General features: G+C 54.8%; 11 protein-coding genes across 11 annotated transcripts; 9 read left to right on the forward strand and 2 right to left on the reverse strand.

Moving 5' to 3' along the window:
* Positions 1-7: 7 nt before the first annotated feature.
* BZA70DRAFT_296377 (vacuolar protein sorting-associated protein 35) lies at positions 8-3,605 on the forward strand. Its single transcript, XM_064914527.1, has 3 exons — positions 8-589; positions 755-1,161; positions 1,216-3,605. The coding sequence occupies exons 1-3, from the start codon at positions 283-285 to the stop codon at positions 3,424-3,426; spliced, it is 2,925 nt and encodes a 974-aa protein (XP_064767066.1). The 5' UTR covers positions 8-282; the 3' UTR covers positions 3,427-3,605.
* Positions 3,606-4,883, reverse strand: BZA70DRAFT_281354 (mitochondrial F1F0 ATP synthase subunit Atp14). Its single transcript, XM_064913103.1, has 3 exons — positions 4,710-4,883; positions 4,244-4,301; positions 3,606-4,174 (listed from the first exon to the last, which is right to left on the reverse strand). The coding sequence occupies exons 1-3, from the start codon at positions 4,737-4,739 to the stop codon at positions 3,900-3,902; spliced, it is 363 nt and encodes a 120-aa protein (XP_064767067.1). The 5' UTR covers positions 4,740-4,883; the 3' UTR covers positions 3,606-3,899.
* Positions 4,884-4,968: 85 nt separating this feature from the next.
* On the forward strand, positions 4,969-6,417 carry BZA70DRAFT_281356 (general RNA polymerase II transcription factor, TFIIB subunit). The gene is made up of 2 exons (XM_064913104.1): positions 4,969-5,360; positions 5,469-6,417. The coding sequence occupies exons 1-2, from the start codon at positions 5,171-5,173 to the stop codon at positions 6,359-6,361; spliced, it is 1,083 nt and encodes a 360-aa protein (XP_064767068.1). The 5' UTR covers positions 4,969-5,170; the 3' UTR covers positions 6,362-6,417.
* Positions 6,418-7,362: 945 nt separating this feature from the next.
* Positions 7,363-11,139, forward strand: BZA70DRAFT_281360 (uncharacterized protein). The gene is made up of 2 exons (XM_064913105.1): positions 7,363-7,779; positions 7,837-11,139. The coding sequence occupies exons 1-2, from the start codon at positions 7,436-7,438 to the stop codon at positions 10,769-10,771; spliced, it is 3,279 nt and encodes a 1,092-aa protein (XP_064767069.1). The 5' UTR covers positions 7,363-7,435; the 3' UTR covers positions 10,772-11,139.
* Positions 11,140-11,369: 230 nt separating this feature from the next.
* Positions 11,370-12,163, forward strand: BZA70DRAFT_268452 (Alpha/Beta hydrolase protein; the record flags this gene model as incomplete). Its single annotated transcript, XM_064911161.1, has 2 exons — positions 11,370-11,412; positions 11,481-12,163. 2 exons carry the CDS (start codon positions 11,370-11,372, stop codon positions 12,161-12,163), a joined length of 726 nt encoding a protein of 241 aa, XP_064767070.1.
* A 916-nt stretch (positions 12,164-13,079) lies between these two features.
* On the forward strand, positions 13,080-14,878 carry BZA70DRAFT_199043 (WD40-repeat-containing domain protein). Its single transcript, XM_064910106.1, has 3 exons — positions 13,080-13,705; positions 13,773-13,886; positions 13,949-14,878. Exons 1-3 carry the CDS (start codon positions 13,430-13,432, stop codon positions 14,594-14,596), a joined length of 1,038 nt encoding a protein of 345 aa, XP_064767071.1. The 5' UTR covers positions 13,080-13,429; the 3' UTR covers positions 14,597-14,878.
* Positions 14,754-16,288, forward strand: BZA70DRAFT_281368 (ribosomal protein L4 domain-containing protein). Its single transcript, XM_064913106.1, has 3 exons — positions 14,754-15,004; positions 15,086-15,192; positions 15,262-16,288. The coding sequence occupies exons 1-3, from the start codon at positions 14,803-14,805 to the stop codon at positions 15,970-15,972; spliced, it is 1,020 nt and encodes a 339-aa protein (XP_064767072.1). The 5' UTR covers positions 14,754-14,802; the 3' UTR covers positions 15,973-16,288.
* A 104-nt stretch (positions 16,289-16,392) lies between these two features.
* On the forward strand, positions 16,393-19,080 carry BZA70DRAFT_281369 (glycogen synthase). Its single transcript, XM_064913107.1, has 4 exons — positions 16,393-16,560; positions 16,619-16,716; positions 16,777-16,888; positions 16,960-19,080. The coding sequence occupies exons 1-4, from the start codon at positions 16,497-16,499 to the stop codon at positions 18,783-18,785; spliced, it is 2,100 nt and encodes a 699-aa protein (XP_064767073.1). The 5' UTR covers positions 16,393-16,496; the 3' UTR covers positions 18,786-19,080.
* On the forward strand, positions 19,065-19,954 carry BZA70DRAFT_281371 (uncharacterized protein). The gene is made up of 2 exons (XM_064913108.1): positions 19,065-19,228; positions 19,401-19,954. Exons 1-2 carry the CDS (start codon positions 19,116-19,118, stop codon positions 19,936-19,938), a joined length of 651 nt encoding a protein of 216 aa, XP_064767074.1. The 5' UTR covers positions 19,065-19,115; the 3' UTR covers positions 19,939-19,954.
* BZA70DRAFT_281373 (uncharacterized protein) lies at positions 19,955-22,036 on the reverse strand. Its single transcript, XM_064913109.1, has 3 exons — positions 21,679-22,036; positions 21,169-21,626; positions 19,955-21,133 (listed from the first exon to the last, which is right to left on the reverse strand). The coding sequence occupies exons 1-3, from the start codon at positions 21,784-21,786 to the stop codon at positions 20,218-20,220; spliced, it is 1,482 nt and encodes a 493-aa protein (XP_064767075.1). The 5' UTR covers positions 21,787-22,036; the 3' UTR covers positions 19,955-20,217.
* A 226-nt stretch (positions 22,037-22,262) lies between these two features.
* On the forward strand, positions 22,263-23,281 carry BZA70DRAFT_268457 (mitochondrial carrier domain-containing protein; the record flags this gene model as incomplete). The annotated part of the gene is made up of 3 exons (XM_064911162.1): positions 22,263-22,304; positions 22,367-22,429; positions 22,487-23,281. 3 exons carry the CDS (start codon positions 22,263-22,265, stop codon positions 23,279-23,281), a joined length of 900 nt encoding a protein of 299 aa, XP_064767076.1.
* Between the last annotated feature and the right edge of the window lie 3 nt (positions 23,282-23,284).

Raw genomic sequence — 23,284 nt, forward strand, 5'->3', positions numbered from 1 at the left:
GCATTGTCCAGGATACTTGATACAGAGCTTTTTATTCAGTCTGCATTTTGCTCTGCTACAATACTTCCAACCACATCTCTCGCGTCCTCCAGACAGTGCACATCCACCCAGCTACTTATCGGCATAGGTTGGGCTGATAGGGTTGGGGTTATCTAATCGCCTCCAAACCCGGCAAACTCTCTCCCCTCACACATTCTCTCAGACCAAAGGGCACAGGAATACGAGACAGAACATACACCGACGCCCTCTGCCAGTGCTAATCATCTCGCCCGTATCGCCCAAATGTCGACCCCCATTCCCGCGCCTTCGAAGGAAGAGCAGGCGCGTCTTTTGGAGGATGCGCTGAGCGTGGTGCGCCAGCAGTCCCATCTCATGATTAAGAACCTCGAGTCGAAGGGCAAGCTCATGGATGCGCTCAAGCATGCTTCCTCGATGCTCTCCGAGCTGCGCACTTCCTCGCTGGGCCCGAAGCAGTACTATGAGCTTTACATGTCGGTCTTTGACTCAATGAGAAACCTCTCGGTTTATCTGAAAGACAACCACCCAAACAACCACCTCGCGGACCTCTACGAGCTCGTGCAGTATGCCGGTATGTCCTCTCGTGCCTTTCTGATGCATCCTCGTCATTCAAGTCCGCCTTTGTCTAGTCCTTCATTTAAAAGGCTAGCAATTCTAGCGGCGAATATTGATGACGGGGTGGAAAACGTCACAAGTATTCTTTGTATTGCTTTGTTGCTGACCCTACTCACCACAGGAAACATCCTCCCCCGTCTGTACCTCATGGTTACCGTCGGAACCGTCTACATGTCTGTCCCCGACGCTCCCGTCAAGGAAATTCTCAAGGACATGATGGAGATGTGCCGTGGTGTGCAGCATCCCATCCGTGGCCTCTTCCTGCGCTACTACCTCTCGGGCCAGTCTCGAGACTGCCTACCCATCGGCGACAGCGACGGTCCTGAAGGCAACCTGACCGACTCAATTCATTTCGTTATCACCAACTTTATCGAGATGAACAAGCTCTGGGTCAGACTCCAGCATCAGGGCCACAGTCGTGAGCGCGAGAAGCGTATGAAAGAAAGACAGGAGTTGCAGATTCTTATCGGAAGTAACCTCGTCCGTCTAAGTCAGCTTGACGGCGTCGATGCCGAAACCTACAAGACAGTATGTCTCTATTATCCATTTTCTGTAAAAAAAAACAGACACTAACAATCCTAGACAATCCTTCCCGCAATCCTGGAGCAGGTCGTCCAGTGCCGCGATATTCTCGCCCAGGAATATCTTCTCGAGGTCATCACCCAAGTTTTCCCCGACGACTTCCATCTGCAGACCCTCGACCTCTTCCTTTCCGCGACCGGCAAGCTCAACCCCGGCGTGAACGTCAAGAACATTGTTATTTCGATGATTGACCGTCTTGCCGCGTACGCCAACCGCGAAGCTGAGGCGCAGTCGCCAGAGATCCGTAAGGAGCGCGAGGAAGCCCAGATGAAGAAACTCGCGGCCGCGGTCAGACGTATCCGATTTAAGGGAGACTTGGCGGAAGAGTATGGTTTGTTCAAGGACCACACTGTGGAGGAGCCGACGTCTGTGCCTGATGCCGCGCCGGAGACCACGGACTCGCTTGCGTCGCTCGCGCCGCCGATGCCGGTCTTGGACGGTGACTGGGGCGATGCGCCGACCACGGCCGCTACCGAGGACTCTGAGACCACGCAGTCGACTGCTACCGAGACCACTGACGACGAGGCCGAGCAAGCCGATACCGAGGAAACCACTACCGAGGCCGAAGACGTTGCAGACGACTCGAGCTCTGACGGTGGTCTGTTTGGCAAGGACGATCTTGACGACGACCCGATCAAGGAGTTTGCGCCCAACGCTGCCGCTGGCCGCAAGATTATCACTGCCGACAAGCCGATTGTGGAGTCGCGCGACTTGCTCGAGGAGATCCGGCTGTTTGAGGTCTTCTTCGAGCAGATCCAGCTGCTGATCAAGGCACGCCCCGACCTGCCGATCGGCGACGTGACGGCGCTGCTGGTGTCGCTTACGAACCTCTGCCTGAACTGCTACCCCGCCGAGCTCGAGTACATCGACCAGATCATGGGCTTCACGCTCGAAAAGTGCGAAGAGTACAAGGACAACGCGGACCTGCACTCGCCGCCGGCGAAGAACAACATCCTCGCGCTGCTGCTGGCGCCAATATCGTCGTACAAGTCGCTGCTGAACGTGCTCGCGATTCCAAACTACCTGCACCTGCTGCACGCGCAGTCGTACGCCACGCGGCGCTCGATCGCGGCCGCGGTCGCGCACTCGATCCTCAAGAACTACACCAAGCTCGAGACGCCGGAGGACGTCGAAGGCGTGGCGGAGCTGTTGCGGGTGATCATCAAAGAAGGCCAGCAGCCCGCGGTGCCGTTCAGCAGTACCGGTGCTGCGCCGGGCCAGCTCAACGGCGGAGCGTCGGCGCCGCCGAAGCGGAAAGACGCCGAGACAGAGGAGACGGTCGAGGAGCAAGGATGGCTTGCGCGGATGGTGCACTTGATTGAGTCTGACGTTCCGGATGTGCAGTTCCGGATGCTGCAGTTGGCCAAGAAGGCGTTTGCCGAAGGCGGCGACCGCGTCAAGTACACGTTCCCCGCGCTCGTGACGTCGTCGGTGAAGCTCGTGCAGACGTACTGGGGCAAGCGGTTTGTCGACAACGCGTACGCGCAAAAGATCGTTGCGGTGTTCAAGTTCGCGCACCAGCTCATCACGGAGATGTACGCGGCGGGCACGTCGGCGGACACCTGTCTGCGCCTGTACATTTTCTGCGGGCAGATTGCGGACCAGGTCGAGTCCGAGGAAGTTGCGTACGAGTTCTTCGCGCAGGCCTACATTGTGTTTGAAGAAGCGCTGACGGACTCGCGCGCGCAGTTCCAGGCGCTGAGCATCATCGCGGGCGCGCTGCACAGTACGCGCAACTTCACAAAGGAGAGCTACGAGACGCTGATCACGAAGAACGCGCTGTTCGGCTCGAAGCTGCTCAAGAAGCCCGACCAGTGCCGCGCAGTCTACTTTGCGAGCCATCTGTGGTGGGCGGTGGAGATCCCCGTGCGCGGCGAGGAGGAAGGCAAGACGCCTTTGTACCGGGACGGCAAGCGCGTGCTCGAGTGTTTGCAGCGCGCGCTGCGGGTCGCGGACGCGTGCATGGACTCTGCGGTCTCGATCGAGCTATTTGTCGAGATCTTGAACCGCTACGTGTACTACTTTGACCGGGGATGCGAGGTCGTCACGGTCAAGTACGTCAACGGCCTGATCTCGCTCATCATGTCGAACCTGTCGAGCACGATCGACGCGTCCGTGACGGACTCGCCGCGGAAACATTTCGAGCGGACGCTGCAGTATATTAACGCGCAGAAGGAGGAGGACGATAGATTTGATGCGATTACGTGGTAGTCTGCAAGTAGTGCTATAGCAGCGGTAGGTTGCTGTTTGGAGAGGGTGTAGTGATCAGTTTGAAGTCGAGTGTAATATTTCTTATCTTATTTCTTTTGTGTACGTTTTGTTTTCTCAATGTCATTTATCATTTAAATCCAAATAGCCTGTTTGCACATGAAAAAATATCAGCAGTAGCTGCTTTAATACAATTACGTTTGAAAGAATAGTTTCATTTTTGAAGAGTACGGAATCTATTTGAAATGCATGTATGATCCATATATCCCTTCACCATTGCAAATGAACATAAGAAGCAAGAGAAGTCAAATAATCGACTCTTTCACTTCTAGTTTGCTGGGTACGCCTTTGTTTGAAGACAGAGCATCCCCTCTTTCCCATCATTCAAACCAAAAACAAGACAAATAAAGAGCCACTGTATAAATAAATAAAAAAAAGAAACTAAAATGATATTTTGAATTTTAATTTGAAATTATTTAATGGTGGGCATCCTCAAGAGGCTTGACGACGAACCAATCCTCAAGGCTCTCAGTGGGAGCAGCAACCTCGCCCTCGGCAACGGTGGAGTCCTCAACCTCGACGGCCTGGGCCTCGTACTCGGCGAGATCAGCCTCGGCACCGGCCTCGACGGTGGGGATGGCGGGAGCGGCGGGAGGAGTCCAGGGCTTGACCTGGCCGACGGAGTCGCTGGCCTTGACGGGAGGGGCCTGGTAGGACTTGAGCTCCTTGATGTAGAGGTCGGAGATGAGGTCTTGATTCTGTTAGTTTTCGGTTCTTTTCTGCATATGCAAAGAGCAAGTGAAGGATTGAGATAACATACCTCGTCGCGCGAGAGTAGTACCGAATCTCCGTCTGAGAACAGGAGCGGCAGCAGAGCGCTAGATGAAAGATAAGGTCAGCATACGCGTTCTGAAATCAGCCGACGTCTCGATTTCTGAGCAAGCTCCTTCTTCTCTGCGGTTTCCCATCCAACGCTTGTCTTTTTGAGTGGGTTGTGGTTGTCGGTTGTGGTGTTGTCGAAGGAGGTTGGTTGATCTTGAAGTCTTTTGCTGTTCGATCAATTGCGTTTTCCAACTCGTGCTATCCCGTCTAGGGCGTAATTTGTCGGTGCACCAATTTTCGCAATCAAGATATAATAGATGATTGCAGCAGGAGAACTGGAATAGAATAAGAACTGCAGCGAGGAACTCCCGGAAAGACAAAGACGAGACCGCAGAGAAAACCGCCGGAGGGAAGGTGATATTTATTCGAGACGGGGCAGTTGAGTGAACAATTCAGATACGTACAGCAGCGACACGGATCGACTGAGCGAGCATTGTAGATGTAGGATGGATTGGAGTTGGGGAGAGGTGGATAAAGAGACAGAGAACAGCGGGTGAAGGTCGACTTTTCCCGCCGACGACAGGTTTTCGAGGGCGGACAGGCCCAGGTCGCTGCCCGACGAATCAGCGCGCTGCTCCAGAATGTCACGTGTTGTTAGTAGTGACAAAGAGTGTGATTATGTCATAGATTATAAATAGTGGTTAGGGCTGGACAACGAGGATATCATCACCACTCTCGCCACCAGAATCTTCTTCTTTTCTCTATTCGAGCAGTCGACAGGTCCTGAGATAGTTGATCTGCTTCGTTTCCTGAGAGCGCATATATCCCATTAGCTTGGTCGATATATACCGAATCTATTCACTGCTTGCTGTTTCTTGCTATATCTAGACGCGAATAACAAAACACAGAAATAACAAGAGAGACGATGTCGTATGCAGCGACGGCAACCGCGTTTGCACCCCAGCCTCCCGCCGCGAGTTCTGGCTCGGGTTCGAGCAATCCTACGCCGTATCAGAGAAACCTGAATGTTCACTTGATTTGCCCAGACTGCCGCGAAGTGCCGCCGAATCTGGTGGAGAATTTCAGCGATGGGGATATGGTCTGTGGGTCTTGTGGTGTGTATCCCTCCATTAGTCGAGTGATGAGGATAAGATAAGCAAGGGAGAAAAGAAAAGAAAAAAGTAGAGAATTATGTAGAATTATATATGCTAATCTGTGTCAAGGCCTCGTTCTCGGTGATCGAATAGTCGACACACGGTCAGAATGGCGTACGTTTGCGAACGACGATCAAGGCAACGACGACCCGTCTCGAGTCGGAGAAGCAGTCAACCCGTTACTGAACGGATCGCAGCTTGATACGATGATTTCCTACGGCGCGCAGGGCAGCACTGCCGGACGCGAGCTGAATCGGGCGCAGAACAAGGTGGTGCACGACAAGCGCGATACGGCGCTGCAGGCCGCGTACAGCAAGATCTCGCAGATGTGCGAGCGGTACTCTCTGCCGAGGATTGTGCAGGACACGGCGAAGGATATTTTCAAAAAGGTGGAGGATCACCGGAAGCTGAAGGGCAAGTCTCAGGAGAGCATCGAGGCGGCGGCGATCTTTATTGCGTGTAGACAGAGCGGCGTGCCGCGAGCGTTCAAGGAGATTTGTCTGCTGACGAATGTGCCAAAGAAGGAGATTGGGCGGGTGTTTAAGGTGATTGACAGTATTCTGCTGGAGAGCGGATCGAGTTTGAATGCGCAGGTGGGAGCGACGGATCAGGAGTATCAGGCGGTGGGGACGAACGCGGAGGACCTGATGAACCGATTCTGCTCGCACTTGGGCCTGACGACGCAGGTGGCCAGCGGGGCGCAGTATATAGCTCGGCAGGCGGCGAAGGAAGGAATTCTGGCTGGGCGGTCGCCGATCTCTATTGCAGCGGCTACGATATATATGGCGGCGGGACTGTTTGGGGAGGCGAGGAGCGCTGCCAAGATAGCGGAGAGAGCGGGAGTGAGCGATGGAACGATCAAGACAAGTTATAAGTTTTTGTGGGAAGCGCGCGATAAGCTGGTTGATCCGGTGTGGATTGAGAGTAAGAAGGCGAGCATGAGCGGTTTGCCGAAGGTGTAAAGAAGTGTGTGAGGAAGTATGTGAGGAAGTATGTGAGGAAGTATGTGAAGAAGTATTATGCGAGGATATATAAAGAAAGAATAGTAGTGATGTGACAGAGTAAGAAAGTGGTAGCTTGGCAGAGTAAAAGTGAGAAGAAGAGAAGATAATGTAGTTGAATTGATTAATAGAAGCAAGTCAATATTGGGATGATGCCGAAGACGGCAATTATAGTAAGGAGGCTGGGCTGTGACGTACATCTGCATTGGGAGAAGGACGTCGGAGAGTCGGTGATGGTGACGAGGTGATGCAGTGCATGTTATTGTATTCTATATACAATGACTGCTACTACTGCTATTATCGTCTATATCCTCGTTGTTGTTTATATCTGCTACAATGTACTCGTCAACAGTCTTCTCTCATCAAATCTCAAATCTCCTAAAAAAAACGCCGAAGAATTTCAGGTTTTTTCTTTTTTCCTTCTTTGAAAGTCTGTTCAAATTTAACTGCGCACTGCGTACCTGTTTCTGCCTGTTTCTGTTCAGGGCGGTGTTTGCGTTGGATGCCTTGGTGGTGGTATTCACTGTTGTTTTATAGCTGTTCTAATTCAAGTACTGCTATTCTCTCTCTATTCCTCCTCTTCATCCCTTCTTCTCTTCACCTCCTCTTCTCTTCCTCTTCCTCATTGTTATCTCTTCGGCCTGTGATCGCCGGTGCTCCCGCAGCCTCACGCTAGCCGCTATAAGAAATAAGCCTCCCTTTTAGTCGGCGCCGCATCCTCTCCTGGTGCCCAATCCACTCCTCTTCACTACCAGTCACACCAACTCCCTCCCCGACACATTCCCCCACTTTACCCTCACCAGCCCGCCTCCCACGTTTCGTCATCGGCTGCCGTAAATAAACCTGCTTTCTCTGCTTTCCTTGTCGGCCTCCGTCTCGAACCGTCTTCACCGCTTCACCACCTTTTCTTCTCCTCTTCACCACCTTCCTCCTTCTCTTCCTCTTCTTCTCCTCTTCTACTCTCCTCCTCCTCCTCCTCCTCTTCTCCTTTTTCACTCCTTTATCTCCCCTCCTCCCTCCCCCTCCCCCTCCTCCATGGCATCCATCTCCTGCCCATCGCCCGCCCGTCTACGCGATGGCCCTGATCTTTCTCCCTCCCTCTTCCCCAACCCCCCCTCTCCTCTCCTAGCCTCTCCCGAAACTGCCATCCACAGACAACGAAGGCCCTGCTACTCGCCAACCGTCTCCTCCTCCTCTCCCTCAACCTCGTCCTCCTCGGCCTCCTTCTCCGCTGCATCCTCCGTACTCTCTTCCTGGTCCCCTGCCTCGACCTCAGCCCCCTCCACCTCTACCTCCTCCGCCTCTCTCGCATCCTCCTCTTTCGCAGAAAAAAGACTCTGGTCTGAAGAATTTCGCGTCCTCGAGTCTGACTTCCAAAAGTCTCTATCTTCCTCTTGTTTACCCTCCTCTCATCTACTTTTCTAACTCTCATCCAGATTCTCCTCCCGCACCACCGTCCACAAAGCAAACGTCCTCCGTCTCTCCCTCCTCCCCTTTCTCCGCTCCCACGTCGGCGAGTCCACCTCCGTCTCCCCCGTCGAACTCGACCGTCGCCTGCACATCCTCCACAAATGGTGGTCCGCCGCCCTCGCCGCCCTCCGCGACCGCTCATCTCCTCGCGCCGTAGCGGCCGCCGACCGCGCCGCCTACTTCGAAGCCATCTTCGGCATCCTCTCTCGGCACGAATGGCGTCTCGCCTCTTCTCACTCCACCCGCGACCTCTACCTCGTCTCGCTCTCGGACTCGCTCAAACTCGCGCTCGACCGCCTCATGATGAAACCCGTCCCGGTCTCGGTCTCGGTCTTTGCCGGCGCCGTCATCGCCCACGCTTTCTTCTATCTCCCCGGCGTCGCTCCCGCTCTGCTATACCTCTTCCAAGTCCGACACGCCGACGTCTCCCGCGTTCAAAAACAGTGCGGGCTCTCGCCCTTTGTCGGCGCAAACCTCAAGCGCTCCGCCATCTCTGTCTTCCCCTCCCATCTCGCGCCCCTTATTGTCTGCCACGCCCCTCCAACCTCTCGCCCACCCCTGCCCCAAGACCTCAGCGACTATCTCTACGGCGCATGGGCTCAGAGATGGTGGACAAGACAGGATAGCGACGTCTTTGCTTCGTTCTTCAAACACTACTACATCATCGCATCCGACTACATCGCCCTCACCTCCACCGCCGCAGATATCACCCCTGACGAAGCAATCATCTCCACCCCCGGCATCCTCATCATCCACGCCAGCATCCTCCGCATCATCGACGGTGTCGTCCACTGCAACAGTCCCAGCAACTCCACCCCCTCAACCTCTTCTAGCATAAAACGGTCGGCGTCACTACCCTCCGGCAAAGCTGACCCGAACGCACTACCGACCGAAGTCAACGCAACCATCCGCACAACCGTCTCGTCATCGGTCCTCGCGCGCCAGCTCTACCAGATGCGCATTCTCCTCGCCATCAAAGAAGTTCTCGACTTGTCTGGTCCGACATGCACTGCCTACGCTTCGACTTTCCTGCGCTTCTTCGAGAGCACCATCCTGCATGCTGCCGCAAAGCACACCTCGCTCTACGACGCCGAAGCCTGCGTCGTCCTGTGCGACCTCGCCGAAGCAGTCCTGACCACGCTCGCGGGCGCAACCCGCTCTGACCACGTCAACTGGTCGTTCTGGTTCGACATCATGAAGCAGCTCGTCGCCTCCGAGTCCTCCATGACCGAAGTCCGCGCGCTCTCGTTCCTCTACTCGTTCTGGGACAACATCGCCGCCGACTCGGACTACGCCGCCGTCGACTGGGTCCTCGGCCCTGCTGTTTGGCGAAAGTTCTTTTGCCACTGGGCGCCTCTCGTTCGCTCGTACTACATGCGCCTCATCTGCTGGCGCGTCATTCGTCCCGCGAGCCCGCAGTCAAGAGACGCCGTCGACCGCGTCGTCGACCGCCTGTCTTCGCTGTACATGGCCCTGCGTAGACTCGCTGCCTCGGGCCGTCCTATCGACGTCACGCCGTGCTCGCCCGTGCCCGGCCGGCGGATGGCGCTGGTCATGTGCTCTGGCCGCGACACGGCCGCGCACAAGTTCTTCCTACTGTCGATGAGGTTCCGGCAGGAGATTCTTTCTGCGGTCGAGTTTGAGAACGGCGATCGGTCGAAGAGCAAGGGAGTTGCGAACCGCTATGATGTGCATGATGAGGAAGTGTTTATTGCTGCGGCTACAATGATGCCGTCGTCCGGCCCTTCGTCGCTATCGGCCTCGTCTGCGTCTTTGCCGCTCTCTGCGAGTAGCTATAGTGCTCCTGCAGCGAGCACTTCAGCGTCTGCGAGCGCTGCAAAGGGAATCGCCAGTGTTTTCAGAAGATTTCGATCGTTCAAGAGCGGAAGCACAACGACCACAACTGAGTCAACAACCACTCAAGTTCAGCAGCAGACCAGCGTCAGCAGCGTCAGTGTCTCCGAGCAAACGTTCAAATCGACGCGTCTGCGACGCACCCCGTCTACGTCGTCGACAAACTCGACGAGCTCGGTGATCACGTCTGCCTCCGCGCTGACGATGAGCGGTCAAACCAGCAACGGGTTCGCGTCCGCCCCGGGTTCGAGCTCGACAGTGAACTCGCTGCTCGGGTCAGAGAAATCATACTGCTTCATGCTCCAGCCGACAGACGCGCACCGTCTGCAGCGGACACCCGCCACCAGCAATGCTAGCACGCCCACGCCGTCTGCCTCATCGTCGTCGACGTCCCTGCCGCTGCAGGCAAACAACTCGCAGTCGCAGCTGCTGCTCCCGCGAGGCGCACAGATCCCTGTTCCGCGACTGCCGTTTGCGAGACACAGCGTGATGGCGATGGCGAGCCAGCGCAAGGGCGCAAGCGGCTTTGCGGCGGCAGCAGAACGCAAGCTCGTGGTCGCGACGCCGCCGGAGAGTGGTTCGTCGTCGTTCGTGTCTGCTTTGCGGGATATTGCGAATTCCCCCGCGACGGCAGCGGCGGCCGCGGTGGTGGTCGCGCAGAACTCGCCTGTTCCGTCGTCGATTGCGACGTTTGAGTTACAGCCGTTTGCGAGCAGCAGTAGTAGTACCAGCAGCGGCAGTAACCTCACGACCTCATCAACCTCGCTCTCGTCCCTCACGACCGGTCTTTCGCCACACTCGAGCAGCAGCAGCGGTAACGGCAACGACAGCACCAACACCAACACCACCAGCAGCAGCACGAGCGGCACGCTCCCGTCGATCAGCCCGCACGGCAACTCGCTCAAGTACGCGGGCCACGCGCTCAGCGAGTGGAATTCCGTGGTCAGGCAGTACGAGCGGTTCGTGGAGATGCGGCGGAAGAAGGACGGGATCGATCTCGATCTCGATATCGGCACGCCGAGCATTATCGGCGAGGTTCTGTGCTGAACAACAGCACAGCTTGTATTATTTTTATTTATTTTTTTATATGTTAATTTTGGGAGTTTTTGAGTTAGATATAGGGATTTCTAGAAGTTCTTTTGCTTTGTTTCATTGTTACTCATTCTTTCAATCTGGGCTATTCGAGAAAAGAACTGCTCTCTCTTCTGCATGTGTATATATCCTAGGATATTATTTCTCTTTTAATATCTTCTTTTCTTTCTTCTTCCTGCTCATATTTATACTTACATATTTTGTCATTTTTTGCATTTATCTGTGATAGAGATACTGGAGGGACATGTTCATATGGTAATCTTATCGTATAAAGGGTTAATATATAACTATTATACAAACATAACTACAAACATAACTACAAACATAGCTATGAAACAAGAGCGAGCTGTAAAAATTGAGATTTGTGGGGAGGAGAAGAACGTCGAGAAGATAAAGAAATATTGTGGAGCCCCCTGAATTTCAACTCCGGTTATCTGAATGAGCCGCTGACGCTGATTGCATGCACCATCGCTCACCTCTCTTCACATCGACTACTTGCAGCACCACCCAAACTACTACCAATTCCAGGCAAAAAAAAGCAGGGACAAGAACAATGGCCGAAGCTTGTGATGTTATCCCCGTCCCCGAATTCACTCGTAAGTCCCCCCCCCCGCGCAGCATTGGTGTTGATCAAGCAGTCATGTCTGACAGACGTCTTTCCCAGCCGACTACACCCCGAAAGGCGAATTCCTCACCATCGCCGACCGGCCGGTGTACAAAGTGGGCTCGCCGACCTCGGACCTGGTGCTGATCTGCATCTACGACGTATTCGGGCTGCACAAAAACACGTTCCAAGGCGCAGACTACCTCGCGCTGCAATCGTCCGCCGCGCCGCCGCTCGTGCTGATGCCGGATTTCTTCGAGGGCAAACCGCTTGACCCCGCGCGGATGAAAGAGGAAGGATACCGCGAGTCCTGGCGAGCGAGCAACAGCGACACCGAGCACCTCGCCTATCTCGAGCGCGTGCTGTCGTACGTCAAGCAGACCTACCCCGGCGTGAAAGCGATCGGGCTCTACGGTTTCTGCTGGGGCGGCAAGCTCTCGATCATGGCGGCCAAGCACGCGCTCGTCAGCGCAGTCAGCTTGATCCATCCTTCTCGCCTCTCCGAGCTCGACGCGGACGGGTGCGAGAGCGTGCCGGTGCAGATTATCGCGACGAAGGACGAGAGCGTGGAGAGTTTGGCGGGGTTGGTGGGCAGGTTGGAGAAGTGCGAGTATGTGCGGATGGATGATATGTTTCATGGGTTTGCGGCCGCGAGGGGCGATTGGGGGGTTGAGGAGCAGAAGGAGAGGGCGCAGGAGGCGTTTAGACTTGTTGCGGAGTTTTTTAAGAGGGTGTTGTTGTAGTTGTCCAGCTTGAGTATAGTCAGCAATAGTCGAGGATAGATTAGAAGTGTCGCAGTCAGTTTACATGAGTACGAGAGTTCCTTATAAATCAGACAGTGAACAAGGTGGTCTGTAGATGCTATCGCATAGTCAATGACATTGCGTGCCTGTATATCACTAAAAGTTCCGATTGTTAAGGCCACCACGACAGACGATCCATTCAAATCCTTCCACAATTCTTACTCACAAACACAGCACCCAATTCCTATAACCATCACCACCGTCGTCACCACCACCATCGTCGTCGTCGTCAGAACTGCACTCGACAAAAAAAAAAGATTGTCAAGCCGAAACTGGAAAAAAGAACAAATCTCGCTCTTTTCAGAGAGAGCGCGATGCTTAGCAAATATTGCGCAAAATAGCGCAGTGGCGGTAGTGGCAGCGGGAGATTTGATCTGTAGAAGAAAGAGAAAGTATTGTCCAAAGTCGTTAGTATTTTTTTTTGAACAGAATGATACAACTATGACTTTTATCAGTTGCTCAGAGTGTAAGTATACACAGCGCACAGGCATTCGTTTCGAGAGCATCTCGGAGATCAGGTGTTGAGCCTCTTTCCGACCTCCAGAGCACCTATATCCCTCGCGCACTCTCGATCTCTATTTGTGTTGAACGGGAGAATTCGGGAAGAAAGTGTGCGATGGAGTTCCCGAGATGAGAAAGTGCTTGTCGGAGGCGTAGGGGTAGGTGTAGGTGTAGGTGTAGGTGAGCCGCGGTAAGGTCGGTCGGAAGAGCAGATCTGTTGACAGTGAAGCGGAGAAGGAATCCTCCTCCAGAACAAGTAAATGATCTGATTACATTCTCAAACCCTCCAAACACCAGGCCCAGCACTCACTCAACAAACAAACAAAACACAGCAAGGTCCAGACTAGAAAAAAGCTCGAAAAAGACTCGCAAAGATGAGCCTCGGCCGCTCCATGCGGATTCAAAGTTCAGAAGATGAGCAAAAGCGGAGGTGCGGCGCGCGTCCGCTTCTCGGAGTCCTCGTCCTCGTCCTTGTGCTTGTTGAAGTACTTCTGTTGTGGTTGCTGATCTTTGTTGTTTAGTATATTTGAGAGGTTTTGATTGCTGGACTGTTGGATACGGAAGGCGAACAAGGTGTACTAGAGCGACGAGAACAGATACGTGAGGAGATGCGATCGTGTCGGATCGCTGGATACTGATTTCGACTCCACATCCCCGATCTACAAGAACCACCCCAGAACAACACAACACATCTCCAGCAGCAACATGTACTCATTCCGAACAACAGGATTCAACGGCTACGCAGTCCAATACTCCCCCTTCTTTGACTCGCGCCTGGCCTGCGCGGCGTCGGCGAACTTCGGCCTCGTCGGCAACGGCAGGCTGTACGTGCTCGGGCTCACGCCGGACGGGATCGTGGCCGAGAAGTGGTTCGATACCCAGGACGGGCTGTTTGATTGTGCGTGGTCTGAGAATCATGAGAATCAGATCGTGGTCGCGACGGGGGACGGGAGTGTAAAGTTGTTTGATATTTCGCTTAGTGTGCGTATTTCTTACTAGAAGCTGAGATTGGTGGAGGTCTGGAGTCGTACTGATGAGTGGGTTCTAGGACTATCCTATACAAAGCTGGAGAGAGCATTCGCGGGAGGTGTTTTCGGCAAACTGGAACCTGGTCGATAAGAGCACGTTCTGCACCTCGAGCTGGGACGGATTGATCAAGATTGTGAGTTGCTGATAGAACAGAGAACTACAGACGCAGAAGCAGAAGAAGACTAACAGAGCTAGTGGTCTCCGGTGCGGCCAACATCACTTTCGACACTACAGCCCCCAGGCGGGCAACTATCGTGCACCTACGCAGCCTCGTACTCGCCCTACAACGCGACGATGCTCGCCTCGTGCTCGTCGGACTCGTTTCTACGACTATGGGATCCGCGCGCAGGAGGGATGCCGACAAACTCAGTCTACGCCCACAACGGCGCCGAGATCCTCTCGCTGGATTGGAATAAATACCGGCCAGAGGTGCTCGCGACGTCGTCTGTCGACCGCACGATCAAGATCTGGGACCTGCGATTTCTCGGCAACAACAGCAGCAGCAGCGCAAGCCCGGTGAACGAGCTACTAGGCCACGAGTACGCGATCCGCAAGATCGCGTGGTCGCCGCACGCGCCGGAGCTGATTATGTCTGCGAGCTACGACATGACGGCGCGGGTGTGGATCGACAGCACGGCATTGAAGCAGCCGTCGACGACGTTCAGCAGCGGGCGGCAGCCGGCGCGGAGGCCGAACGCGGGGCTGCGGTCGCTGTGGGATAAGCACACGGAGTTTGTCGTCGGCTGCGACTGGAGTCTGTGGGGAGCCGAGGGGTGGGTGTGCACCGTGGGCTGGGACGAGATGGTCTGGGTCTGGGACGTGAGGAGCGCGGTGGTGCAGTAAGGTTTAGTGGTTATGTAATGGATTACGTAAGATATTTGTGTAGGGTTGAGCCCTAGACACAGTAAAAAGCAGTCACGCGTAGGGTTCAGAGCAGGAGGAAGGGTGCGGCGGCGGGTCGAATGCGCCAGGCAAGTTTTCAGGTTCGTGATCGCAGCCCTCGACAACACCTCGACAACCGCCCATTCACCAACAACCCGACAACAGAAATGGCCACTTTCAGACCCCAGATCTCGGTCTTCGGCACCGACGGTGCGCTCACCGACAAGACCGTCGCTCTTCCCGCCGTTTTTAAGGCTCCCATCCGTTCAGATATCGTGCACGCCGTCTACACCGGTGTCGCGAAGAACAAGCGTCAGGCGTACGCTGTTTCCGAGAAGGCTGGTCACCAGACCTCTGCTGAGTCGTGGGGTAAGTGAGAGAAGAGAAGAGAAGAGAATCAATAAGAGAGAATGAGGAGAAAGTAGAACAAGAGGTTAACAAGTGGTATAGGTACTGGACGTGCTGTTGCCCGTATTCCCCGTGTCTCTGGCGGTGGTACTCACCGTGCCGGTCAGGCTGCTTTCGGTAACATGTGCCGTGGTGGTCGTATGTTTGCTGTATGTTGAGATCTCTGATCTATGAAAAGACAGAAATAAGAGACAGTGCTAACATATTTGGATATACAGCCTACCAAGACCTGGAGAAAGTGGCACGTCAAGATCAACCAGAACGAGAAGCGATTCGCTACTGCGTCTGCTATTGCTGCGTCTGCTGTTGCTCCTCTCGTCCTCGCCCGTGGCCACAGAATCGAGACTGTTCCCGAGGTTCCCCTGATTGTGTCGAACGACGTTGAGGCTCTTACCAAGACCAAGGACGCTGTTGCCGTGTTGAAGGCTGTTGGTGCTCACCGTGACGTTATCAAGGTCATCAAGTCGCGCAAGCTCCGCGCCGGCAAGGGCAAGCTCCGTGGCCGCCGCTACACTCAGCGCCGTGGACCGTTGGTTGTGTACGGAACCGAGGGTGCGTCGCTCGTCAAGGCGTTCCGCAACATCCCCGGTGTCGAGACTGCACATGTCAACTCTCTCTCTGTTCTCCAGCTCGCTCCTGGTGGACACCTCGGCCGATTTGTGATCTGGACCGAGTCTGCGTTCTCGCTGCTCGACAGCATCTGGGGCTCGGAGTCGACTCCCTCGGCCAAGTCGTCGTACGTTCTTCCGTCGAACATTGTGTACAACGCCGACATTACCCGTCTGATCAACTCTGCTGAGATCCAGGCTGTTGTGAAGCCTTCGGGAGAGAAGACCACTAAGCGTACTAATGTGCAGAAGAAGAACCCGCTGAAGAACAAGCAGGTTCTTCTGCGGCTCAACCCGTATGCTAAGACTTTTAAGCAGTAAATCAAAAGTTGTGATGAGATTGAATAAATGAATCATTGTTTAATACTATATTACTATACTATTAAGATAGAAGAAGTAGAAGTAGAAGAAGAACCGAAGATGTCATAGCGCAGTCGCAGTGACGCAACAGGCGGCGGGGGCAGGTGGCAGGTGGCCGCATTGGGCGATGGCAGCCAGGCTCAGTTATGCGAGATTGGCGATAGAGATGTGAGGTGGGTATTATTGTTGAATATAGAAGATATACAATGAGTAGAATATGTACAATAACTAGAATATAATACAATAACAGAATACATACAACTACTGGTGACAAACGTGCTGGTGCAAGCAGAGAACAGTCGAGGTCGAGGTCGAGGCAGGTGACCGCATTCAATTAATTCAACTCCGCATTGCTCTGTTCTCCTCCTCCTCCTCTCTTCTTCTTCCTCTTCCTCTTCCTCTACTCCTCCTCTCTACTTCCATTCTCTCATCTCCTCTACTCATCTCCTCTACTCACCTCCTCACCTCCTCTACTCACCCTCGCCATGGCCCACCGCGACGTAAAACGCCATCTCCTCTTCGAGATCTCCACCGAGGTCGCGAACAGAGGTACTCCCCTCCTCTTCCAACCCCCTCTTCTAACCTCTCTTCTAACCTCTCTTCTCAGTCGGTGGCATCTACTCCGTCATCAAGTCCAAAGCTCCCATCACCACCGCAGAGTACCGCGACAGATACACCCTCATCGGTCCCCTCAATCGCAAATCTGTACCTTTCCCCCGCCCCTCCTCACTTCTTTCTCCTCCTCTCTAACCTCCTCCTCTCCAGGCCGCTATCGAAGTCGAGGAACTCACCCCCACTGATCCATACCTCGTCGAAACCCTCCGCTCCATGTCCGACCGCGGCGTGCAGTACCTCTACGGCCGCTGGCTCATCGAAGGTATCTCTCCACTCTCCTATCTCTCCCCATCTCTCTCTATTCTCCTCCCGATCTAACCTCTCTCCCTCCAGGCGCCCCCCGTGTCCTCCTCTTCGACACCGGCTCCCAGTACTACCACCTCGACGAGTGGAAGACCGATCTCTGGAACGTCGGCGGCATTCCCGCCCCTCCCGGCGACGCCGAAACAAACGAGGCCGTCGTCTTTGGCTACCTCGTCGCCTGGTTCCTCGGCGAGTTTGTCTACCACGACCGCACCCGCGCCGTCGTCGCCCACTTCCACGAGTGGCTCGCCGGCGTCGCGCTCCCGCTCTGCCGCAAGCGCCGCATCGACGTCACCACCATCTTCACCACCCACGCTACCCTCCTCGGCCGCTACCTCTGCGCCGGCTCCGTCGACTTCTACAACAACCTCCAGTACTTTGACTGCGACGCCGAGGCCGGCAAGCGTGGCATCTACCACCGCTACTGCATCGAGCGTGCGGCCGCGCACTCGGCCGACGTCTTCACCACCGTCTCCCACATCACCGCGTACGAGTCCGAGCACTTGCTCAAGCGCAAGCCCGACGGCGTGCTTCCCAACGGCCTCAACGTCGTCAAGTTCTCGGCCGTGCACGAGTTCCAGAACCTGCACCAGGTCGCAAAGTCAAAGATCAATGACTTCATCCGCGGCCATTTCTACGGCCACTACGACTTTGATCTCGACAACACGCTCTACATGTTCACCGCGGGTAGATACGAGTACCGAAACAAGGGCGTTGATATGTTTATCGAGTCCCTCGCGCGCCTGAACCACCGCCTAAAGACCGAGAACTCGTCCAAGACGGTCGTGGCGTTCATCATCATGCCTGCCGCGACGCACTCCTACACCGTCGAGACCCTCAAGGGCCAGGCCGTCATGAAGGCCCTGCACGACACCGTCAACGAGATCCAGGAGGCGGTCGGCCGGCGACTGTTTGAGCGCTCGGCGCGTCACAACGACGACTCGGGCAAGGACTTTTCCGAGGACCTCAACGATCTCTTGACGGGAAGCGAAAAGGTGTTGCTGAAGCGCCGCGTGTTTGCGCTCAAGCGCAGCACGATGCCGCCGATCGTGACGCACAACATGGCCGACGACGCCAACGACCCGATCTTGAACCAGATCCGGCGCGTGCAGCTGTTCAACAACTCGTCGGACCGCGTCAAGATCGTGTTTCACCCCGAGTTCCTCAATAGCAACAACCCGATCCTGTCGCTTGACTACGACGACTTTGTGCGCGGATGCCATCTCGGCGTCTTCCCGTCTTACTACGAGCCCTGGGGATACACGCCTGCCGAGTGCACGGTGATGGGAGTACCCTCGATCACGACCAATCTCTCGGGCTTTGGATGCTACATGGAGGAGTTGATTGAAAACACCTCCGACTACGGCATCTACATCGTCGACCGTCGCTCCAAGGGCATCGACGACTCCATCAACCAGCTCACGGACTACATGTTCCAGTTCTCGCTCAAGTCCCGCCGCCAGCGCATCAACCAGCGCAACCGCACCGAGCGCCTGTCCGATCTCCTAGACTGGAAGCGCATGGGTCTCGAGTACATCAAGGCGCGCCAGCTTGCGCTGCGACGCGCGTACAGCTCGTCGTTTGACGAGGAGGACGAGGACTACAACTCCTTCTTTGACGGGACCGAGATGAAGCTCTCGCGCCCGCTGTCTGCCCAGGCCTCGCCGCGCGACCGGTCGGGGATGATGACGCCGGGAGATTTCGGGTCGCTGCAGGAGGTCCGCGAGGGACTCGACACGGATGATTATGTCGGGTTCAAGTTGCCAGAAGAAGACGAGGACGAGCCGTACCCGTACCCGCTCTCGTTGAAACGGCCGACCGCGGTAGGCGTGCAGACCAACGGCGAGAAGCAGTAGATGCATATTGAAGAAAAGACAAGAAAAGACTTTGTAAAGAAAGAAAGAAGTGTAAAGACTAGGACGAGCCGGGCATTTACCTACATTAGACTATCTGATTTTAATGTTTTTTGTGAGATTTTAGTGTAAAGATGATTGAGAGGTGATCTGTAATTGAGTGTGTGTGTGTGAACACGAGAGTGTGTTTGTTGGTTTGTAATTATTTTAGTCTCATTTGATTTGTTCTTCTTAATTCTTATTCATATTCATATTATATCCATATACATAACATAATAGTAATCCAATTCCGTCAACCCGCAGTGCAACAACCAAAACCACATCCCATCAAAGATGTCAAAGTGCGCCGCACGCCAGACGATAACTTCGAGAACATCATCGCAGCAGCAGCAGCAGTGCATACAGTTCACAGGAAGAGCGGATATCTTGTCGAATTCAAGAGGGAAGTAAGAGAATAGAAGATTGCTGAGCTTGTTGCAGTGTCTTGGAGAAGTAAGATTCTATCTGTGAGTTAATTGAGGATCCTGGAATTGACACCACCACCGACAACCACCACCAAACGCAACTCGATTCAACAATCATCAATGCCACCCACCCCCCCTTCCCAATCTTCATCAGCTCCCGCGTGATTGGCGGTTTCGGCCGCGGCTCCTCCGAGCTCGGCATCCCGACCGCCAACATCCCGTCCACGGCGCTCACCGCGCTCACGCAATCCGGCATCCCGGCCACGCAGACGGGTATCTATTTCGGTCTGTGTAAAGTCGCCGGCGTGTACGGCAGTCTCGAGCGGAGAGAGAGAGAGAAAGAGGAGGAAGAAGGGCCGCCGCAGAGTACGATCGTGCCTTCCACGACGGAGATTACGGACGCGGACGCGACGGTGCTGCCGATGGTGATGTCCCTAGGCTGGAACCCGTTCTACCACAACACCGAGCTGTCGGCCGAAGTCCACGTCGTGCACAAGTTCCGCGCGCAGTTCTACGGCGCCAAGATCAAACTCGCGGTGCTGGGCTATATCAGGCCCGAGTCGGACTTTGTCAGCGTCGAGGCGCTGGTCGAGGAGATTATGCGGGATATCGAGTATGCGAAGGAGAAGTTGGGTGAGGATGGGTTTCGGGAGTTTGTGGAGGATGGGTTTTGGAGTAAGGAGGAGGAGTGAAAGAGTTGATAATGTACATTTTGTTTGATAGTGTTGGGGAGTATCATAGCATCACATAATATCAAAAGTTTCACATAAGAGAGTAAGCATAAAATCGTTTGAAGCGAAGTCATTACAGCTTCAGGAAGAAAAGAAAACCCCACGCCCCGTCCAAACAAGAAAAGAAGTAAGAAAAAAAAAAGAGCATAAAAATCCATCATTAGCAACTTTTCCAAGTAAGTTAATCAATAACCAATCCAAAAAGCAAATTCGACAAAGAGGCGCTCAGAGAAGTTCGATTCAATTCAAGATTGGCAGAAAATTCCCCACAATCATCATCGGGATATCAAACACATCCCGCTTGATAGTCCACGTACACGCCGTCGGAATCTTCCGCCCCGTCGGACTGAGCAACGTACACTCCATCATCGTCGCGCCTCGCGAGTCCCCGAACGCGAGCTTGCTGAAACCTTCAAAATACTCGACCACCGAGTGATCGTCCATAAACTCGACCATGAACGTGCGTTTCCCAAGAAGTTGCTCTTTCGTCCACCCCGTCAGAATGCAAAACTCCTTGCCCACCGCCGCGACCTGGCCCGTTCGCCGCCACACGATCGTCGGCGTGCCAGAGTACGAGATGAATTTCTCGTACTCGAGCAACGTGCGCTGGAAACACTTCTCCATGAAAATCAAGTCTTCTTCTTTCAGCGTCTTTGTGCACGCAATAAACGACGGCCGGAAGGCAGCCATCGCGCGCGCGACCCGCATCAAATGTGGCCGATCGAACCGGCTCTTGAGATACGCAATGATCCCGTGATACCCCGGCGTGTACGAGAACGGCTGCGTCACAGACGCATACACCGTCTCTGGATCCCGCCTACGCCGCGGCGCAATATGAGGAGGTAGCGCAGAGGAAGAAGAGGAGGAGGTGGTTGCGGTGCCCGTAGGCGGCCCCATGACCTCGTTCCCCAGCGACGAGCGGTGCGCGGCGGTTCCCGACGACGACGACAGCAGCGGCGACGGCTCGCTCGCGGTCGGCGTCGGCGGACTCGCGCTGTTTTGCGGCGAGTTTCCCGACAACAGACTCGCGAGCCCGCGCGCGGCCCAGTTCGAGTCGCGGACAGCCATGTCGGCGAACCCGTAATCATACGAGATCGACGAGGACGAGTTTGGTGCCGCGCCGAGGATGTTTGAGGCGCTTAGCGGGGGGTCATATCTGAGGATCCCGTGCCGAGCATGTTTGAGAGGTACGAGAATTCCATGTTTGCTGTCTTTGAGCCGAAATCGTAGGCGGACAAGTTGAGGTTCGAAAAGATGCTGTCGGTCGCGTCCGGCGAGTCTTCTGCCAGCGGATCGGAGCCGAGAGAGGAAGGGTCGATCGTACCGTTCATGGGGAGCACGCTGGCTTTGCTATTACTGTTGCTGCTGGTATTGCTGGTATTACTGCTCGCGAGCGCCCTGGCAGCTCTGCTGGTGGTGGTGGAAGTGGGGGCGGGGGTGGTGGAAGCGTCGGTGGTCTTTGCAGGCGGTTTGTCCGGCGCGTCGCTCAGGTACTTTGCTTTCTTGCGCACGCCGTCGTGGCAGGTGTCTGAGAGCCCGCGCTTGACGCAGCGCTGGCAGGGACGCGCATCGTCGCATGTGAGATGGGCTTTTTGGCAGTGGAAGCAGGCACGCGAGGCCTTTTTGCGTTTCGGTCGACCGGTGCGCAGCTGGGAGGTGTTAATAAAGCAGTGCCAGTAGAAAAAGAAAGAAAAAACTAACGCTTATACCGCTGCTGCGGGCCATGGCGGCGGTCATGTTGAGCGTCACGCCTGAGGAGGTGGTGACGGTGTTTGGGCCGGGGGAGGTGGAGGGGGGAGGAGGAGCCATGGAGCCGGCCGAGAGCGAGGAGTCTTTGGATAACAAACAGGTAGACAGACAGCAGACAAGCTGAATAAACACAGACTTCTTTCCTCAAAAATCAGTTTCTTCTTCCAGCTTTTATTCCTCCAAACAACAAACAACAAAAACACAGAAGCAAAACGCAAAAGACAAGCAAACCTCTGGGCACGAGGCCCGTCCGCTGCGGCGGCGGAGACCTTCTTTCCTAATCGGGATGGGTCCGGTGGCTATTTTACCCACAGCCGCTCGTTCCCCGCTCTTTCGCCTCCACGTCCGCTCCCTTCCGGCCGCCTTCCGAGTTTTTCCTTGATGCGGGTGTCAGCGAGGGGTTTGTGGATGTAGATTTGTTCGTTGAAGAAATTGTCTGGTTTTGCTGTTCTTTTTGTCTTTTTGTCCTTTTTTGTTTATATTCTCTGATTATATTCTCAGATTGTAGAGTATAGACTAGTTGTTGTATTTACTAAATGTCCTCCTCCGAAAGCTCTTCTGGCAGTGCGCCTGTCCGTGTACGCTTCCTCTTCCTCTTCCCTACTTCTCCTCTCTCCTCTCTAATTCTGACCTTCATCAGCCTGCTCCCTGGAAGTCTCTCGTTGCCGGCGGTGTAGCCGGCGGCGTTGAAGCCGCCATCACCGTACGTCTTTCTTTATCACTATCCACCTCACTCATCCTCTCTACTAACAGATCAAAGTACCCATTCGAGTTCGCCAAAACCCGTCTCCAACTCGTCGACAAATCCCAAGTCGGTTCGCGCAACCCTCTCACGCTCGTCATCCGCGTCGCCAAAAAAGACGGCATCTCGACGATCTACACCGGCTGCTCGACAATGGTCATCGGCTGCACCGCCAAAGCGGCCGTGCGCTTCCTCGGCTTCGACTCGATCAAGAAGCTGCTCGCGGACGAAGACGGCAAGCTTTCGGGGTCCAGAGGCGTGCTCGCTGGGTTTGGCGCGGGTATTCTCGAGTCTGTCTTTGCGCTTACGCCGTTTGAGACTATCAAGACCGCGCTGATCGACGACGCGCAGCGCGCGAAACCCAGGTACCGCGGGTTCCTGCACGGATCGTATATGATCATCAAAGAAGGCGGCGTCGGCGAAGTCTACAAGGGCCTAGTCCCCGTCACGCTGCGGCAGTCGTCCAACGCGGCCGTGCGCATGGGCTCCTACTCTTTCCTCAAGCAAAAAGTGCAGGCGCTCGACGGCGGCGATCCGAACAAGCCGCTGTCGGGAGCCAAGACGTTCCTTGTCGGCGCGATCGCGGGCGTGATTACCGTGTACACGACGATGCCGTTCGACACGCTCAAGACGCGCATGCAGTCGCTTGAGTCGAAGAAGGAGTATCGTAGTACGCTGCACTGTGCGCAGAGACTGGTTAAGGAGGAAGGCGTGCTCACGTTCTGGAAGGGGACTACGCCGAGACTTGGGCGGCTGGTTTTGAGCGGTGGAATCATCTTTACGATTTACGAGCAGATCATTGCTGTTTTATAATGA

This window comes from Myxozyma melibiosi (assembly GCF_037950935.1).
Source record: "Myxozyma melibiosi strain Phaff 52-87 chromosome Unknown BZA70scaffold_9, whole genome shotgun sequence".
Classification (NCBI taxonomy): Eukaryota; Fungi; Ascomycota; class Lipomycetes; order Lipomycetales; family Lipomycetaceae; genus Myxozyma; species Myxozyma melibiosi.